Source organism: Ictalurus furcatus, chromosome 4 (assembly GCF_023375685.1).
Source record: "Ictalurus furcatus strain D&B chromosome 4, Billie_1.0, whole genome shotgun sequence".
Lineage (NCBI taxonomy): Eukaryota > Metazoa > Chordata > Actinopteri > Siluriformes > Ictaluridae > Ictalurus > Ictalurus furcatus.
In genome coordinates, this window is record NC_071258.1 from 28,969,431 (window position 1) to 28,990,292 (window position 20,862).

The 20,862-nt window shown below is 39.6% G+C and overlaps 1 protein-coding gene across 1 annotated transcript; it reads right to left on the minus strand.

The window, feature by feature from the left end:
* Positions 1-41: 41 nt before the first annotated feature.
* Positions 42-17,159, minus strand: chkb (choline kinase beta). The gene is made up of 11 exons (XM_053623523.1): positions 16,463-17,159; positions 14,727-14,835; positions 14,346-14,459; positions 13,252-13,385; positions 13,054-13,158; positions 8,764-8,822; positions 5,983-6,070; positions 5,456-5,564; positions 4,478-4,569; positions 4,192-4,273; positions 42-3,535 (listed from the first exon to the last, which is right to left on the minus strand). Exons 1-11 carry the CDS (start codon positions 16,711-16,713, stop codon positions 3,479-3,481), a joined length of 1,200 nt encoding a protein of 399 aa, XP_053479498.1. The 5' UTR covers positions 16,714-17,159; the 3' UTR covers positions 42-3,478.
* Between the last annotated feature and the right edge of the window lie 3,703 nt (positions 17,160-20,862).

Consider the following 20,862-nt stretch of genomic DNA (forward strand, 5'->3'; position numbering starts at 1 on the left):
AGTTAATGAACATACAGTATAAATGACATTTACACAAATGGTTAGATTTCAAATATTTTTATTTGTAGTAAGAGGTTCAATGGCTGCTGTGTCCTATAAAAGGCAAATAAGTAAATATTTTCACAGACACAAATAATACATAAGTGAAAACTGGACCCAGCTCAATACCGTTATGGTCGTTTAAAGACTGCAATAAATGAGACGTATTAAAATGATTAGTAGTTGTAATGATGGAAAGTAAGAAAAGGGATGCATGAAATGAGTAGGGCTTAACTCTCACTAACACGCAGTATGAAATTGCTCCCAGGGTATAGAGAATTCTTTACATTTTATAAAACTTGTACATATTAGCCTCTCTGCATTAACTTCCATCGGAAATCACTAAACCTGGTATACTAAAAGGACGGAAATAACGATAATCAAAATTCTTGTGGCCTGGATTTTGGACGTATTTGAGTCCAGATTATTAAGTGCTTTCATATTTTAAATTTGGTTCAGATTCAGTACTGATCTGCTTTGGATGACTGATAGATCAATAAATAAATCACACCACGCAAAAATAAATAAATACAGAAATAAAAAAGGTTAAACATATAGCTACAGACACTATAAATAAGATACTGGATAAGGTCTGATCACAAGCTTGGTAAGTTACAATAAAGCATGTTGTTCAATCATAAATATAGTGCAAGCAGAGTGGCCATTTAGCCAAATTAAAGAAAAAAAGACATAAAAAGATGTATGAAAAGGTATTCACCATTCATCCACTAAGTTCCAGAAATGTTTATAATACTTGACTTCAATATTTTACTTCCAGTCTTTCAGGTTAGTGTTCAGACAATTGTGGTACACAAACACAAACTGCCAGATGTGATGTACCAACCTGCAGGTGTTAATCTGAGTGCAGGCCCCTTACCAGCCCACTCAGTACCACAATTAAGAGCAGTTAAAAAAACCGTTGTAATAACAGAACAGTTTTCATTACAACTGAAGCATCAAAAATGCTCAAAACCCCCTACAAATGCTTTAGCTTTCAGGGGTTTGCTATAGAACTGTGGGACTTTTTTTTTTTTTTTATTATCCTAAACCTTCACTAAATACTCACTCATGGTATAACAAACTTAATTGGTTCCCCAAATGTTAAGAATTGAGGTGAACTGAAGCTGAATAAACAGAAATGATAAACATGCTGTGTAAGCAAACCACAGCACACGACAAGTATCGGCAGGGCATGTGGGTAATATGACTAAAAGTTTAGATTGTTTGGGACCTTATCCCTCAAATCAAGAGAGGCTGCTGTCTGCATTTCACATACAGCCTCGTTCTCCTCTTTCTTCACATTGCCTCTCTTTCCTTCTCTGTCTGCATTTGTGTTGTCTCTACATTGTCTCCCTAAGGCTTCATAGGCAGTCTCTCTGTTCCTTCCTTCAGACTTCTCTGCCTCTCTCCCTCTACTGTAAAATGAAACAAAACTGCTATAGTAATGTCATGTCAATGTACAGAATAACGAATATTATATTATATTAGAATATATTAAATATATTTATATTTTATAAGAATATAAATATATTTAAGTAAAACAAACCACAGTAATTTTGGTTCTTTATAAATTCTTTATAAATTCATGACCAACATAAATTAAAAACTACTCCCAACTTCTCTCTCCACATTCTTCTTCCTCATTAGCTTAGGCTATTGGATATGCTTCAAAAAAGTAGAGGGAAGGGGAGACGACGCACACATTCACTCAAACTGAGGTAGTTCTAATGAAGAGGAAATGGGAAAAAAGTTTTGGCGCCGCAATACCTACCTTTTATTCATTTTAACGCGTTAAAGGGATAGCTCAACCACAAAAATGAAAATTGGGTCATTATTTACTCACCCAAATGTAGTTCTCCAAACCTTAACAAAAATAAAATAATTGAAGAAATGTTCTCTATGGTTTTTGTCTGTATAATGAAAGGCAACCGTGACCAAAACTTTCAAACTTCAAAAAAGGACAAAGGTATAAGAGTGAGTTGTAGATTACAAGTTTCCTGTAGGAATAAATACTAACAATTTGGACGAAAAACAAGACTAATTTAAAGTTATTTATCTATATAAATCTAAACATACCATGCACAGTCCAATTCAAAAACTAACATCAGCCTGTGTTGGGTCTCCAACCATACTGACAAATCAATCAATCATGACCCCTTTAATTATTGTTCTTAAAATGGAAGAAAAAAAAAAAGTTATGATGTTTTGGAATGATGTAAAGGTGACTAAATAACATCAGGACTTTCATTTTAGGGTTAATTATCCTGTTAAAGGATCACCATGACTAAAAATGCCATATTTGAACATCAAATAGTTTAGGGAAACAGAAGGCACAAAAATATTTTCTGGAATACTACTACTGAATTGTGGGCATGAGCAATAAAAGTGCTCTTAGTTGTGAGAACATCAGAATATATTCACGCTATTCTTGATCATTTCTTACCTGGCTCTAACTCTGTCCCCTCAAAAAAAGGGTTGTATATCTATAAAAAAAAAAAAAAAAAACCCAACCATTTATTTGAATACTGCATCTTATTTTATGTGCGTGTGAGCATACTGGGCTATAAACAGAAATGTTATTTGTGTAGGTTAAACTCGGGTCTGTAACCGCTCCTGAACTTTGCTTATCTTTGTCCTCGGAGTTTCATATCCAACAGCCCACTAACACCTGTATGAGAGTAAAATTCACCAACCTGCTCCCCAGACTTCCTGCACCCCAGACTTCCTGCACATTTATGATTAAAGCTTTAACAGTCTCAGTCACTTAAGGCAAAAAGCCAAGAATTTCTTTAATTCAAATGATTTCTTTTTTGTTTTATCTACAAGATAAAACAAAATGTACCACTTAATGTATGTATCCATTTTAATGCATGTTCATGCTATCTGAAATGTGTGTATGGTCCTTATATTATCTCAGAATACACATTAATGCACAAGCACAACTTCATGCTTCTTAATTCTTGTTCACAAAGAGAATATCGAGAAATGATGGGCAAAGCTTGCAGTATTGTGTGAAATATATAAATAAATGTAATGTACACTTAACTGTACGTACACACACAGTTCACAGTCATGATTCAGGAAGTTCCTCATTGTCAAAAGTCAACAAAAAATACAGTAAATTAAAATAAATAACAATATGTACCGTATACATAAGTGCTTGGATTAGATTAGATAAAAGGATGCACCATATCTGCGGTTGTTGCTGTATTACTGGACATTTGTGCACCAAGCAAGACAGTTTGAGAAAAATTACAGTAGATGAATGTTAAGCAAATTATGTAGTAGGAAATTACTGACCACTTGTTAGTCGCTGGATCTGCTCACGGTCTTTACACCATTTCAAAAGTAAAATAGTCAAATGGAGGGGGGGAATGAATGAAAGAAGGATGTGCTCATCTGAATTCTGATCCATCCAGAAACATTCTCCAACAGTTGATTAGTCAAAGAGCTTTTTCATCTTGAAGTATGTATCTAACCGGTGCTGGGCATAATCCTGAAGAAAAAGGGGGGCGGGGGCGGGGATAAAAAATTAAAACAAGCTCGTTATTTAAGATTAGACTCCGTCATGAGGGATGTTTTTCTTAACAACCCTTATGTCATCTATCATGTGTGCTTTTATACTACGGTGTTAAATGAATGAATAAATTTTATATATATATTTATATATATATATATATATATATATATATATATATATATATATATATATATATATATATATATATATATATATATAGATAGACAGATATAGATAGACATATAGATAGATAGATATATAGATAGACAGATAGAGACAGAGAGAGAGATGGACGTAGATGTTCAATTTGGGATTAGTTCTCTAATCTGTCTGCTCATTTACTCATTACAGGAGATCTGTTAAAGGGCTCTTTTTTTATTTTTTTATATTTAAAACATTGCAGCATAGGCTCCATTTCCTAAGGCGGCTAAGGAAAGCACAGCTCCCCCAACAGCTCCTTCTGAACGTCTACTGTTGCACCATTGAGTCCATAATCACATACTGTATAGCAGTGTGGTACTCATGCTGCACCTCAGACACACAGGCATTCCAGTGCATCATCAAACCAGCCCAAAGAATCACTGGAACACCGCGTCTAACACTGGAAAATGGATCATTTCTGCATGACTCACCATGTATCCGAATTCAATCGTGGAAATTCTGGCTTGAATAATGGACCACAGACCCCAGAAGAAATGAGAGGCAAGGGCAAACCTGCAAATGGGTACACACGAATGAGAGTTAGAGATTATTAGGGAAATCAGTGCTGTGCAAGAACTTGAGCTTCTCCAGCCACCATCAGTAAACCAGATTAGACATCCAGCCTGCACACGTTACAGGATGAACTGGAAAGAAAAGAGCAAGTGCAGGTGAACACGGAGCAGCAGGTTTCACCTAAAGAGTCATCCTGAATCATACCTGTTTGCCTCGATGATCATCTCCTCCATCTTGGATTGGTCTTCACGTACAGCACCTTCACTCTCAGACAAGTAGTTTCTGAAGAAGTGCAGCTAAAGAGCGAACCAGAAAGGGCATGATAAGAGGAGTGCGGAGTAATGATGGGGGGCAAAAATAAATCGATTTAAAATAAATAAATAAAATACATCACGTTTAAAGAATCTGCGTCGATCTAATCTGTTTTAGGTAAACAGTAGCAAACATTCCTAATGAAAAATAAACCTCTAGAGGCCAGGGTGATCAAAATCCTCTAAAACGGCATTAGAATTTTAATTATTCTTGTCTTCACATAATATGTATACCTTATATTTAACCTCTACAGCATTATTGTAGTTGTAGTGCCCAACACACCCAACAAAACAGCATTTGAGATAAAAAAAAAAGAACTACTAAGACTACATACACACATACATTATTATATATACATAAAAATATACTATTAATTACGTGAAAAGAAATAACGTACGTCATGAATGACGTGTATTTTTCCCACAGCAGGAAGTTCAGATGGCATGTATTTTGACAGCTAAAACGTGAAATATTTTAAAAAAATTCTAGCCACATCACTGTGACAGCCATGATTTATTATTATTATTATTATTATTATTATTTTTAATTAAGAATGAAAACCTCATCAAGCTGTAAAAGCAAATAATAATTAAAAAAAATGAGGCATCAAAATGCATAAATAATCATTTTAACACTGCATCTTGGAAACCTGAATTGACATCTCAGATTAAATATCGGGAGATTCCCACCCCAAGAGCTGTGCAAATAATTATGGAAATAGTAAAAAAAATAAAAATAATAATAATTCTAATAAAGTAAAATATATTTCACAATTTATAAAGCATAGCAGAGTGACCTGTAGCGCTATCTAAATAATCACGAGGGCACAAGTTAGATGTTGGAGAGGTTAGAGATGTAAACGTGACTCACCTGCTGTTCTCTGGTTGGGTAGTTGTCCAGGTTTGCCTTATAAAAAGGCCACTTGTCGTATGTGTAGTCATACATCCACTCACAGAAATGATTCCCGAAGTCAAAACCCCTGCACCAAACAGACAAGTAGAACATGAGTCAACAGATTAAAAATAAATCATTACAATTATAATAATATACAATGACTTATAATGACTGATAATTATCCCCTTCCCCCCTCCTCTGGTTGCTCCTCTGACTAATCCCCCCTTTACCCAGTCACTGACTTTTGTACACGGCCTCCTCAATTCAGAGATATGTTCAAAACTTTTCCAGGACGTTGTCATGGACTTGGTTTGGTCTTTATGACGCGGTTTGCTTGAGCACGTTCTCTAACAAACTCTGGAGTCTTCCAGGAACGGATGTATTTACGTATATTGAGGCCAAGGAGGGGGAATACTTGCACAAAACACCGCTATCATTTCAATAATACAGTGGTGATGTGTTGCGTGTAGAAATGCAGTGGACTTTTCTTAAATCGGGCTCACCTGTAATTATAGCTGCTGTACTCAAAGTCGATAAGCATCAGTTTATCAGAGGAACCCTGATCTAGGCCGTCCAACCGCAGAACGTTTCCTAAAGCGGAGACAAGGTAAAGGATTTGTTTGTGCGTACGTACGTACGTAAATACGTACGTACGTGTGTGTGTGTGTGTGTGTGTGTGTGTGTGTGTGTGTGTGTGTGTGTGTGTGTGTGTGTACGCGCGTGTGTATGTGCACATCTACGTGTGTGTGTGTACGTATGTACGTGTCTACGTACGCACGTGTACGTATGTATGTATGCATGTACATGTACATGTGTATGTGTACGTGTGTCTGTATGTACTTGTCTATGTACGCGTGTACGTACACGCATGTACGTATGTGTGTGTATGTATGCATGTATGTATGCATGTATGTGTGTACACGTGTGTGTGCACATACACGCGTGTACGTGTGTATGTATGTGTACGTATGTATGTGCACGTATGTACGTGTCTACGTACGCGCGTGTACGTATGTATGTGTATGCGTGTGTGTGTATGCATGTACATGTACATGTGTATGTGTACGTGTGTCTGTATGTACTTGTCTATGTACGCGTGTACGTACACGCATGTACGTGTGTGTGTATGTATGTATGCATGTATGTGTGTACACGTGTGTGTGCACATACACGCGTGTACGTGTGTATGGATGTGTACGTATGTATGTGCACACGTGTGTATGTGTCTACATACGCATGTATGTACACGTCTACGTGTGTATGTGCACATCTACGTGTGTACGTGTCTACGTACACGCGTGTACGCATGTGTTTGTGTATGCACGTGTGTGTGTAAATATGTACATGTACATGTGTATCTGTATGTACTTGTCTATGTACGCGTGTACGTACACGTGTGTGTATATACGTATGCATGTATGTACATGTGTGTACGTATGTATGTGTGTACATGTGTGTGTGTGCGTATGTATGTGTACACGTGTGTGTACGTCTACATACGCGTGTGTATGTGTACGTACACGTGTATGTATGTATGCATGTGTACATGTGTGTATGTGTGTACACGTGTGTACATGTGTGTGTGTATGCATGTATGTACGTGTGTGTACGCGTGTGTGTGTATGCATGTACAGTGAGGGGAAAAAAAGTATTTGATCCCCTGCTGATTTTGTACGTTTGCCCACTGACAAAGAAATGATCATTCTATAATTTTAATGGTAGATTAATTTGAACAGTGAGAGACAGAATAAGAACAAAGAAATCCAGAAAAACGCATGTCAAAAATGTTATAAATTGATTTGCATTTTAATGAGGGAAATATGTATTTGACCCCTCTGCAAAACATGACTTAGTACTTGGTGGCAAAACCCTTGTTGGCAATCACAGAGGTCAGACGTTTCGTGTAGTTGGCCACCAGGTTTGCACACATCTCAGGAGGGATTTTGTCCCACTCCTCTTTGTAGATCTTCTCCAAGTCATTAAGGTTTCGAGGCTGACGTTTGGCAACTCGAACCTTCAGCTCCCTCCACAGATTTTCTATGGGATTAAGGTCTGGAGACTGGCTAGGCCACTCCAGGACCTTAATGTGCTTCTTCTTGAGCCACTCCTTTGTTGCCTTGGCTGTGTGTTTTGGGTCATCGTCATGCTGGAATACCCATCCACGACCCATTTTCAATGCCCTGGCTGAGGGAAGGAGGTTCTCACCCAAGATTTGACGGTACATGGCCCCGTCCATCGTCCCTTTGATGCGGTGAAGTTGTCCTGTCCCCTTAGCAGAAAAACACCCCCAAAGCATAATGTTTCCACCTCCATGTTTCACGGTGGGGATGGTGCTCTTGGGGTCATAGGCAGCATTCCTCCTCCTCCAAACACGGCGAGTTGAGTTGATGCCAAAGAGCTCCATTTTGGTCTCATCTGACCACAACACTTTCACCCAGTTGTCCTCTGAATCATTCAGCTGTTCCTTGGCAAACTTCAGACAGGCATGTATATGTGCTTTCTTGAGCAGGGGGACCTTGCGGGCGCTGCAGGATTTCAGTCCTTCACGGCGTAGTGTGTTACCAATTGTTTTCTTGGTGACTATGGTCCCAGCTGCCTTGAGATCATTGACAAGATCCTCCCGTGTAGTTCTGGGCTGATTCCTCACTGTTCTCATGATCGTTGCAACTCCACGAGGTGAGATCTTGCATGGAGCCCCAGGCCGAGGGAGATTGACCGTTCTTTTGTGTTTCTTCCATTTGCGAATAATCGCACCAACTGTTGTCACCTTCTCACCAAGCTGCTTGGCAATGGTCTTGTAGCCCATTCCAGACTTGTGTAGGTCTACAATCTTGTCCCTGACATCCTTGGAGAGCTCTTTGGTCTTGGCCATGGTGGAGAGTTTGGAATCTGATTGATTGATTGCTTCTGTGGACAGGTGTCTTTTATACAGGTAACGAGCTGAGATTAGGAGCACACTCTTAAAGGGAGTGCTCCTAATCTCAGCTTGTTACCTGTATAAAAGACACCTGGGAGCCAGAAATCTTTCTGATTGAGAGGGGGACAAATACTTATTTCCCTCATTAAAATGCAAATCAATTTATAACATTTTTGACATGCGTTTTTCTGGATTTCTTTGTTGTTTTTCTGTCTCTCACTGTTCAAATAAACCTGCCATTAAAATTGTAGACTGATCATTTCTTTGTCAGTGGGCAAACGTACAAAATCAGCAGGGGATCAAATACTTTTTTCCCCTCACTGTATGCATGCATGCACGTGCGCACGTAAGAGAAAGAGAGACTCACCTTCTTGTACATCATTGTGACAGAAGACCACAGGTGAAGGAGTCTTTTCCAGTAGTGCTCTATGATTAAAGAAGAAGCCAATATTATGTTACAACCACACAGTAGGATTATAGGATCATCCAATAGTAGGATTATATGGCCACCAGTAAACGAGCCGGCGTGACACCGCACTCAGTTCGGCAAAAAAAAGAAGCAAAGGTGTTCCAGGACGGCTAATTACATTACCAAAAGAGAGAATAATATTCAATCAGACCCACTGGTGCAGGAACACTTACATTACCGGTGTTTAAAAGCCTGAATATTGCGAGACCATTAGTTATAGTTAGGAAATTATTAGGAAAGAATTTCCATACATGTTTCTACGTTAAAATTTTCTCTGTTCAAACTATTCTAAATTGATGTACTGTGCAAAAGTTTTACCACCCTATTTCTTTGAGTACATTATAGAGTCAGTACAAAACATTTTTGATTCCCCAAACATTAGTTTTGTACCACCAAATTAAATGCTACAGAGAAATGTGTGTAAAGTAAAGAAAGCAGCATATTAAGTGTTAAGAGACACTTTTCAGACAAAAAAAAAAAAATTAAAAAAAACATAACGAAGGCTGCTGGGTTTTGCTGCAAAATTAAGAAGCAAGTGCGAGAGTCAAAGTCTTCAGAAGAACCGTGACTGGTTCTGCAAGATGCTCAATAGACCTTACATCTCATTTCTTTATAAAACTGCACTAAAAACTCTACCCGAATCTACTATTTAAAAAATAAAATAAATAAATTTAAAGCAAAGGGTCGCCACAATAAATGTTGACTTTCATTTACTACCGTTTACTGCTCTTTATAGTTTTTTAATGTAATGTATAAACATTTAATTACTTTTAATCACTTTTGAATGCATCTTTGCTCTACAGCAGAGGTGTCCAATCTTATCAGGAAAGGGCCGGTGTGGGTGCAGGTTTTCATTCCAACCAAGCAGAAGCCACACCTCAGTCTATTTCCGGATAAGACCGGGCACCCCTGCTCTACAGCATTTGCATGTGCCTAAAACTCTTGCACAGAAATGTATATTCAGTTACTACAGGCTACAGCAGAATGAAGAACATGTTAATACTGACTCTAAACTGCCATAGCTTATTATAGAACTTATGAACAATAATTGAAGTTTAACTGTCAGTGCGTTTACATGGACAACAATAATACACTCTTAACCCGATTAAGACGATACTTTGATTAAGAAACTACCATGTAAACAGCAATTTTTAAATTACCTTAATCTGATTAAGGTCATACTCGAAGTAAGCACTAATCGAATTAAGACGTGTGGAGTATTCCTGTTTTCGTCGCATTATCGACGTGTATTACAGACATGTAAACACCTTAATCACACTATTAACGTCGTGTGAGAGTTTTCACCGCATTTTGCGACAGGACACGATTACACACGGCAGTGCTCAACATTTTACGTCGAACAAGAGTACGGCTGCGACCCAAACCACGTACTTGCCTACTATAAGCCTGTAGTGGGGAAAAATACATGTATCTCGGCTACTATATAGACGGTAAGTACGCGGTTTGGGACGCAGCCCACGGCTTCAAGCAGTTGTCTATTAGCACGTATAGCATGACAAATAATTAACTGCACTTAAAGCGTTCGTAAAAAAATGAAATAAAAACACTCAAAACTGTATACGGTACCATAACGATGTTGTTGATACGTGAAATTCTGCAGGGACGTTGGACGGCGTGGTGCGGTGACGTAATGACATGTGCCGTTGATCTAAATATGTTCTATAACATGTAAAACGGGAACATGACAGGAGTATTCTAAAAGTGACTCATGTATACACCTCAATCACATTATTATCTTACTCAGAGTAAGGTCAATAATTAGATTACTACTGTCCATGTAAACGTAGTCATAGTTGCTGTGGTCAAAGAAAGCGAGCCGCACACGTGAGCAGGAACAGGCCTACTGGATTTGCATAAAAGTATGCGTTGCTTTGTTACAGTGCAACACGTATACAAATGCATTAGCATTATGACCATATCCCTGCTGGATACACAAGAAAAAAGAAACCAGTTTGCCAACTACTAACAATGAATACTTGCCAAAAGGTATTTGTCAGTTTACACATGGGACGATGTACAAGCTCTACAGTTTTGCCAGGTTGGGTTTAAAATGAGATTTCACCAGCAGATTTCTTACCAGTAAAAACTACCTGTTCTACTTGTATCCAACCACCCTACTCTAACCCCAACCTACCCACATCCAACACAAAACAAAACACACCACTGTTGTTTTCAATAATGTAACCCTTATAAACAACAATAAACAGCTAAACCACGACAGACATTACATATTCAATGTCTAAATATAGATCTCAATAGATAGAGCAGTGTTTCTTTAAGATCACTGAATATTTACTTTTAATAGGAAAGGAATTTATGGAGAAGGGTTTTAAAGTAAATTTGGGGATCATATCGGGATCTACAATGTGATTTTAAGTTCCAAGGTGACTCTAGAATCTTAGAAAGCAACAAACAATCCAGAAGTTTCTGGTCTGCAGAAATGCATGTACACTGGAGAAGGAACTAAAACACTTCCTGGAACTGTACACAGGCCATGGAGCTAAAAATGAACACTCGGTGGAAATCGTACCTGAAGTTCCCGAGGCCTTGGGCTCTTGAAAAGCTTTCTACAAAAACATATCTATACACATTCTCTTTCACACACTCGAACACACACACACACACACACACACACTCAATCCACCCACACACTGTAAGCAGCATTTGTAAACAATAGCTCGATTCTGCCTCCCAGTAATCCTTGCCACATCCACTGTGTGTCAGTGTGAGTGAGTGTTTGAGACAGACACTTTTTTCTGGCAGGTGTTAAGTTAGTGTCACACCACCAACCGATGTTACGTTAACGCCACGTCACTTAATAGGCATTAATTTGCTCATCACAAAGCAAAGAGATGGAACTTTGTTTTATCTTGCCATTGTTGGTGTTTTGCCGATTGAATGAATGAATCTACAGCAAGTTGGATCATTCGGTTGGCAAAACACAACGATGGCCAGGTAAGGATTAAATACGTAAGGTCTCTGCTGTCTATTATACTATAATAATTCCTTATTTATTAATGAGTGAAGGACATCAGGTTCAGGATTATCATACAATAAAAGACTGCACCTGACTTCTGTTATCAGCTTGCGTCATCAAACAAAGTTCCTTCTCGCCATTGTTGGTGTTTTGCCGATTGAATGAGCTGACTTCCCATATATTCCACAAACACAGTAAAGGGGGAGCTTTGTGATGAGCAAATTAATGGGCCGATTAAGCGACGTGTGGTGTTAACTTCACTACTGGTACTAAATGTCTGGCGGCGCTCTGCGTTTATTCAACACCTAGCGGCACTATCTTAATGCAGTTTTTAACCTTCGAACAGCGTAACCATGCATGTGAATAATGATCCATTTGGCTTTCCATAGCGCATGCATGCACATTGACCTCCACGACACACAGACCTTGAACTAGTATTACATGTGGTAAGCCTGATAAGATCACATAGCGTAATCTGTCCACGTAGCATAATCCATCTCACAAAATCACTCGCATGAACACACATTATCTGCCAAACTAGTTTTATAAATGACTCCTCGCACATTTAGTTCAGATCCGTTTTGGCCTGTATCACTTAATCTTGGCTTAGCATGTAGAATACAATGCTGCGATTACCTTGTTTTGGTCTTCCCCAGCCATTAATGAGCTGGTTTGGCTACATATCACACAGACTTCGTTTACATGGACAGGAATAAATCTAATTACTGACCTTACTCTAAATAAGACAATGTTCTGATTAAAGTGTTTACATGAGTTGCTTTTAGAATATTCCTTTCATGTTCCCGTTTGACATGTTCTAGAACATAGATCGATTAACAGCACACGTCGTTACGTCCCCATGTGTACGTGTCCCGTCACAAAATGCGGTGAATACTCCCACATGACATTAATAGTGTGATTAAGCTGTGTACGTGTCTAAGGCAAAGCGATAATGCAACAAAAAAAAAGGAATACTCCACGTCTTAATCCGGCTAATGTCATACTCAAAGTAAACAAATCAAATTGAGAAATCAGAAATCGCAGTTTACGTTGTAGTTTCTTAATCAGAGTATCGTCTTAATCGGGTTAATATTGGAATATTGTTGTCCATGTAAACGTACTGACTGTCACCTCAACCATTTGTTTAACGTATCTCTCTTTTTTTCCTTTCTTTCCGACTTTCCTCTTACCTCAGATTTGCCAGCTCGGCAGAAAGATCGTACTTCATCAGCTTGTTGAACTTCTTGATATGAGCTTTGCGCACAAATCTAATATGGAGGATTTGCTCCATATACCTAAACAAGTGCATGAAAAGAAACGGATCTTGATCAGTGTGAACGTCACCACTAATACTGTATCATCGTTTGAGTCCTGAGAGCAGCTTTTACCTCTCCATGGTCACAAAAAGCCATTTGGGCTCCTTATCGAATGGCATAACCATACGGTGGAAACGGGCCATCTTACTGGCTATTTCAGCTGAGATGTCTGGTTGTTGCAGGTGCTCGGTGCACAGGCGATTACTCTGGAAAGAAGAAACGCATTCGAGTTAATGCTCATTAAATACAAAATACGTTTCAAATTAGTAGTAGTACACCAGGGCAGCTAGACTTGTGCCGATTATCTCAGGGGCTTTAAAATTTCCAGACAAATTCTATCTCCTGATTGTCTAGTTAACTGGAATAATATGCATTACACATGTGTTTGGTTTATTCTTTAAGAATACCATAGTATTTACATCAGTGGTAGTCAAACAAATTCCTGCAGATGTACCACCTTCAGATCTTAACGTAAGCCTTGATTAGCTGGATTAGGAGTGTAGCGCTAGAGGTATATATCTAAACACAGCAGCTCATTAGACCTCCAGGGGCTGATTGTACAAACAGATCTTTGCTACTGTACACATCCATATTTATGTGAAAACACACGTACCAAACCAGTTGCTAAACAAAACTGCCCATTGCCCTGTACATTATTAACACTCCATAATATTAAGATGGGGAGAAAATCTATATAGTTCACAAATGTATTCACTTTAAGCATAAAGTATGCTTTGGATAAGTATTCACCCCGTCGCTGTGAAACCCCTAAACGCCAGTTGTTCCAAAAACTACTAACTTGTAAGAGCTATTAAATAAGAAGAGAAAGCAGACATCTGCTTGGTAAGAGTAACCCTCCTACAGTCCTGTTATCATTGAAGTTTGACCCCTAATAACTCTACTCTCATCTAAAAGCCAAGCAGTCGCACCACTGCATTGAAATAGGTCATGGTTAAATATGATTATTCTAGAAAAATGGTCTACAAGCTGACTTTACACCTGCTCTCCGTAAGACCAAAAAAAAATAAAATAAAATCAGTCTTTGATCTGTTGGAACAACAGTCTCGAATGTACACCCAGTCAGTTGTGTGCAAGCTTATTATGAAGCATCTGTGTGTGTGATTATTTGATGATTATACTTGTGGTTTGTGTGAAACCAGACTCACAGGAAGATACTCTTCTAAACGTCCCTCCGGGAAGATGCCGTAGAGACGAGGACCCAACTCTCGCTCTGCTAGAATGGCAAACATCACACTCTCGGTCACCAAGGAGTCCACTCCCTAAACACACACACACAAATTCAAATTTTATTTATTTGTCACACACACAGTACACAAGCATACGCCATATGACGTGGAGTATAGAAATATTAATTTACTGACATAAAATATAGTTTACATAGACCAGACTTCAAAAAAACAAAGTATTTTAAATAAATAAGTAAATAATAATAATTTCATGTTTATATAACTGACAGCATTTAACTAGACAAATGTCATTATTTCACAAAAAATATTTTATTATCCACCCCATCGCTCAAATGTTACCTGTAAAATGACCCCATAGATGCGCAGCAGCACACATGCAGGTTCAGCCCCTATGGGATTCACATTATCGGGTAAGCTGCATTTGTAGAGGAGGTTGCTGAGACCACCACTGCAAACATAGAAACACAGGAATGAGTCATGCATCAGAATTATTTCTTCACCATGTGGACAAATTCTTCTATTTTATCGTGGTTATTTTTCACGTTGCCACGGAATAAAACTTCTTGATGAACTTGTGCCACATTTAAAAGACCATCTGAGTCATGTAGGTCAAAACGACCGCTGTTCACTCGATCATATGAGCAAGTTCCCAGAAACAAGCATATGGAGCAACAGTTGTGCTCTCATCACGCTATTTAACAAGGGTAGGAAAAATAAAACCGGACCCCACTAGGCCAAGGGCAGACTGCAGCATGTCATTCGCTCTGCTGAGAAGGTGATTAGCTGCCACCCTTCATGACCTGTACACTTCCAGGACCCTGAAGCAGGCAGTTAAGATTGTGCCTGACCCCTCTCACCCTGGACACAAACTTTTCGAGGCACTCCCCTCAGGCAGGAGGCTGTGGTCCTTCAAGACCATATGCGTTACATTAACGCACACAACTCGGACCACTATACTGTACCTTTTTACTTCAAACTGTGAGCATCTGCACATCCTGCATAATGTACAGTTAATGTCCATTTTTATTTTCCTAAATCGTTACATTTATGCGCATTTTCATAACTTTTGGGTACACGGTGGCTTAGCACGTTCGCCCCACACCTCCAGGGTCAGGGGTTCGATTACTGGCCGCGGCCCTGCGTGTGCACGTTCTCCCTGTACTGCGGGGATTTCCTCTGGGTCCAAAGACATCCATGGTAGGTTGATGGGCATGTCCAAAGTGCCCATAATGTATGAATGGGTGTCTGATTGAGCTCTGCGATGGATTGGCAGCCTGTCCAGGGTGTCCCCCGCCCTGTGCCCAATGCTCCCTGGGATAAGCAGTACAGAAGATGGGTAGACGGATTTTCATAACTTTCTCTCTTGTTTAGGTTATTGATATTTTATTTCCTGTACATTTACTGTTAACCTTAAGCACTTGTACTAGTGTACATCAAGACAAATTCCTTGTACATGAAAACCCACGGCAATACGATTGCATCAGAGTCATTAGGATTACTGAGAGGACATCTATCAGTCACTGATATACACAAACTCTTGCACTAGGATAAAGTCTTGCTCCAAATCAAGAAGGCCGTGTGCAGAGTAATGTTTTTATCATCACTGATTCCCACTACACTCAGTGCGTTTACATGGACAACAATAATCCGATATTAACCCGATTAAGACAATACTCTGATTAAGAAACTACAGTGTAAACAGCAATTTTTAATGACCTTAATCTGATTAAAGTCATACTCGAAGTAAACACAAATCGAATTAAGACGTGGAGTATTCCTGCTTTAGTCGTATTATCGAGGTGTATTACAGACATTTAAACACCTTAATCAGACTATTAACGTCGTGTGAGAGTTTTCACCTTATTTTGCGACAGCACATGTACACACATAATAATGTGTAATCAATAATTAGATTACTGCTGTCCATGTAAACGTCGTCACTGCTTAGAGGACTTGTATGCATGTGACAGCGGTATCTCGAAGGCCAATAATATCGCGATAATAAACGATTTATTGATCAGCCGTACTTAGAGTGCATGATATGATATAGATATTTTTTTCTGTTGTTGTCGTACCTTACGATGCTGATATCAAAGTCCTCCAGAATGATGGTCTTCCACGCACCGGACAGAAAGTTCTGACACCACGTGAAAGCTCGGCTCCGGGTTTCCCGGTCTACGTCCTCGGTCCTCCCGTCCTGGTACGATTCCGCCTCGGAGTCCTCGTCCCCGTTCGCGTCCACCAGCTCTCTAATGACAGGGTTTTCCACCGCACCGTTCACAGCGGATCCCGCACCGCGTGGGGTAACTCTTTGTCCGGCCTGCATGATATCCGGTGGAACCCGAGCAAGCGTGAAAAGCCTCAACTGCGCTAATAAATACCGCTAAAGTGAGCAAAATGTCGCTCAGGGTCACCCAAGTGTACTATTAAAGAGCTTCACGTAGAGAAGCAGAGTTCACCTGGATCCAGTAGGAGTTGCTATGGTAGCCGTGTAACAGATAATAATCCAGTGAGTTAACCAGTCGGTAAACCGTTACGTCACAATATATATATCAAACCGCCTAATTATTATTATTAATAATATTATTCCTGTTCAAATATCTAACTCAAAACCGCTATCTAGTGAAGCTGCGTAAATCACCAACGCGTTGCTGTACGGAGAGGACGCGCGACGCGACGTCATCTCCGTCCTATATTGGGTTCACAGTCACGTGATCAATGACAAACACGTCAATTTCTGACCAATCACATGTGCGACTCGCACACTTGCTTATAGTATGAATACAGTCCCGTACGTACAACACAACATCCGCCATCTTGGGATTGTCATGTGACCTTGACGTCATCACAAACGCTAAAACTTAAAGGGACCACAAGGATTAAAGCAACCGCACTAAGGTAAAGTGAACTGAATTAGTAATGTAATGTGGGCTGGGTTAACAGGATGAGGTAAATTAGTTACACTTAGCTTGGCCGGATAAAGCATGAGGGAGATCACAAAAAAAAGGTTTCTCTGCTGAGAATTCGGACATACTACCCGTCTGGCTTACTTCTTTTCATCTACTGTGTAGTAGAGTAGTATGCGGTTTCCGACACAGCCTTTACTTTACGAGTCCTCATTGGCTCAGTCTGGTTGGTTGATTTGTGAGGAGTACTGTACTTTGAAAGTTGGATAATCAATACGTTACATTTAAATCATCACTAATTATGTGTCACAAATGACTTCTTGTTTTTGTTGTTTAGTTTTTTTTCTTGGTGAATTGTTGCACGTTTGTTTTTGTCTATTGTAATTTATACACTTTGGCATTGCAGTGTCTTTGTACACCGGCCTCCTCTGTACCATGTGAAAGAGTGTTCTCTAAGCCAAGGGAAGTACTGTCAAAGAGGAGAAATAGACTCAGCCCTAACACTGTCAAACAGCTTTTTATTTCTCAAAAAAAAAAAAAAAAATTCAAAACCAGTTTGTCACCTTTCTGTCATTCCCACAGTTACACAAGCACTATCACTGCCAAATCTCATAACCAGAGTTAATACCCAGGTGAACCCATCACACCGTGTCCTTATTCACATTTTAGTCCCACACTTTACATGAATGGATCGTTTTGTCCATGTCAAAATGGATGATTTCCATTCAAACTTATTCAATTGCATTTTTAAATACCCAGTCATACAAATAATATGAAGAATACAAATAATTTCAGGCAAAATACTCACAGTGTGCAACTCTGTTAGTCATATATGTGTACATTATTCTTCTGTTACATCATACTGATTTAAATTAATTAATACCGGCATTTATTGCCACACTTTAATGGGTAAATGAATTTATCAGAGGGAGAAATGCAACACACACACACGTGTTAGGCTTTTATTTGTGCACATAACACTGAAACTATCTATGGAGTGTGCAGTGGCTGCTTCATCAGACTGATTTTCTTCCACAGGCTTCTTCCCAATGCTTTAATTTTTACTAACCACCAGATGGCGCTGTTTCCGACACTCTCGAAGCTTTGATTCTTTCCCCGGAACAGTCAAGGGAAATCCTCAGTGCTTTATGAGGCTTCATTTCCCCATCCCTACCACACGCCTACGTATAAAACAAAATCTAACTAACACCGCATTGTTTTACTCACTACTTCCGCCTTCCTTCGGTTATATTGGCGCTAGAAGACTGACATGAATCTTGTCCAATCAAATCGCGCGTATGTCGATCGGTTTGAGAATATTACTCAGTGATTGGATGTCGTAAGGGGACTAGCACCACCCCTTTATACGAAGGCAACAGATTAGTCTTTCATTGCAGTGTTATATGAGAAGAGTGTTTATAGTGTTTATGGACAGGAATTGTAAATAAAATCTAGCTAATGTGTGAAGAGTTAAAGCTAGAGAAAACAAACACGATTTCTAATTTGCATATGTATGCATATTCACAGATCCTGACATTTTTAATGAGGATTACGGAGTATAGATGTTCCTAGTCCATTTCAATAATTCATTGGGAATTTTATTAAAACTGTAACTATTTGTTCCTCTACAGACTATTTTAGTATGAAAAAAAAAAGAATGATGCCTTCAGGACTTTAATATTTACATGTGAAATTCCGGTTTGATTCCCACTGCTGCCCTACAGTGAGGGAAAAAAGTATTTGATCCCCTGCTGATTTTGTATGTTTACCCACTGACAAAGAAATGATCAGTCTATAACTTTAATGGTAGATTTATTTGAACAGTGAGAGACAGAATAACAACAAAAAAATCCAGAAAAACGCACATCAAAAATGTTATAAATTGATTTGCATTTTAATGAGGGAAATAAGTATTTGACCCCTCTGCAAAACATGACTTAGTACTTGGTTTAAAAACCCTTGTTGGCAATCACAGAGGTCAGACGTTTCTTGTAGTTGGCCACCAGGTTTGCACACATCTCAGGAGGGATTTTGTCCCACTCCTCTTTGCAGATCTTCTCCAAATCATTAAGGTTTCAAGGCTGACGTTTGGCAACTCGAACCTTCAGCTCTCTCCACAGATTTTCTATGGGATTAAGGTCTGGAGACTGCCTAGGTCACTCCAGGACCTTAATGTGCTTCTTCTTGAGCCACTCCTTTGTTGCCTTGGCCATGTGTTTTGGGTCATTGTCATGCTGGAATATCCATCCACGACCCATTTTCAATGCCCTGTCTGAGGGAAGGAGGTTTTCACCCAAGATTTGACGGTACATGGCCCCGTCCATCGTCCCTTTGATGCGGTGAAGTTGTCCTGTCCCCTTAGCAGAAAAAAAACCCCAAAGCATAATGTTTCCACCTCCATGTTTGACGGTGGGGATGGTGTTCCAGGGGTCATAGGCAGCATTCCTCCTCCTCCAAACACGGAGAGTTGAGTTGATGCCAAAGAGCTCCATTTTGGTCTCATCTGACCTCAACGCTTTCACCCAGTTGTCCTCAGAATCATTCAGATGTTCATTGGCAAACTTCAGACGGGCATGTATATGTGTTTTCTTGAGCAGCGGACCTTGCACGCGCTGCAGGATTTCAGTCCTTCACGGCGTAGTGTGTTACCAATTGTTTTCTTGGTGACTATGGTCCCAGCTGCCTTGAGATCATTGACAAGATCCTCCCGTGTAGTTCTGGGCTGATTCCTCACTGTTCTCATGATCAATGCAACTCCACGAGGTGAGATCTTGCATGGAACCCCAGGCCGAGGGAGATTGACAGTTCTTTTGTGCTTCTTCCATTTGCGAATAATCGCACCAACTGTTGTCCCCTTCTCACCAAGCTGCTTGGCAATGGTCTTGTAGCCCATTCCAGACTTGTGTAGGTCTACAGTCTTGTCCCTGACATCCTTGGAGAGCTCTTTGGTCTTGGCCATGGTGGAGAGTTTGGAATATGACTGATTGATTGCTTCTGTGGACAGGTGTCTTTTATACAGGTAACAAACTGATATTAGGAGCACTCCCTTTAAGAGTGTGCTCCTAATCTCAGCTCGTTACCTGTATAAAAGACACCAGGGAGCCAGAAATCTTTCTGATTGAGAGGGGGTCAAATACTTTTTTCCCTCATTAAAATGCAAATTAATTTATAAAATTTTTGACATGCGTTTTTCTGGATTTTTTTGTTGTTATTCTGTCTCTCACTGTTCAAATACAACTACCATTAAAATTATAGACTGATCATTTCTTTGGCAGTGGGCAAACGTACAAAATCAGCAGGGGATCAAATACTTTTTTCCCTCACTGTATGTGTGCGGAGTTTGCGTGTTCTCCCCGTGCTGCGGGGGTTTCCTCCGGGTACTCCGGTTTCCTCCCCCAGTCCAAAGACATGCATGGTAGGCTGATTGGCATGTCTAAAGTGTCCGTAGTGTATGAATGTGTGTGAGTGTGTATGGATTGGCACCCTGTCCAGGGTGTAACCTCATTGTGCCCAATGCTTCCTGGGATAGGCTCCAGGTTCCCCGTAACCCTGAAGGATAAACAGTATAG

Bases quoted from the DNA above. Each gene is read 5' to 3' on its own strand.
- chkb (XM_053623523.1), bottom strand. From the start codon at position 16,713: ATGCAGGCCGGACAAAGAGTTACCCCACGCGGTGCGGGATCCGCTGTG. The intron at 8,823-13,053 runs GTAAGAGGAAAG...CTTTAATCATAG, and splicing joins GCCGAGCTGGCAAATCTGAG to AGCACTACTGGAAAAGACTC. The intron at 3,536-4,191 runs GTGAGTCATGCA...CTTTTTCTTCAG, and splicing joins CGATTGAATTCGGATACATG to GATTATGCCCAGCACCGGTT.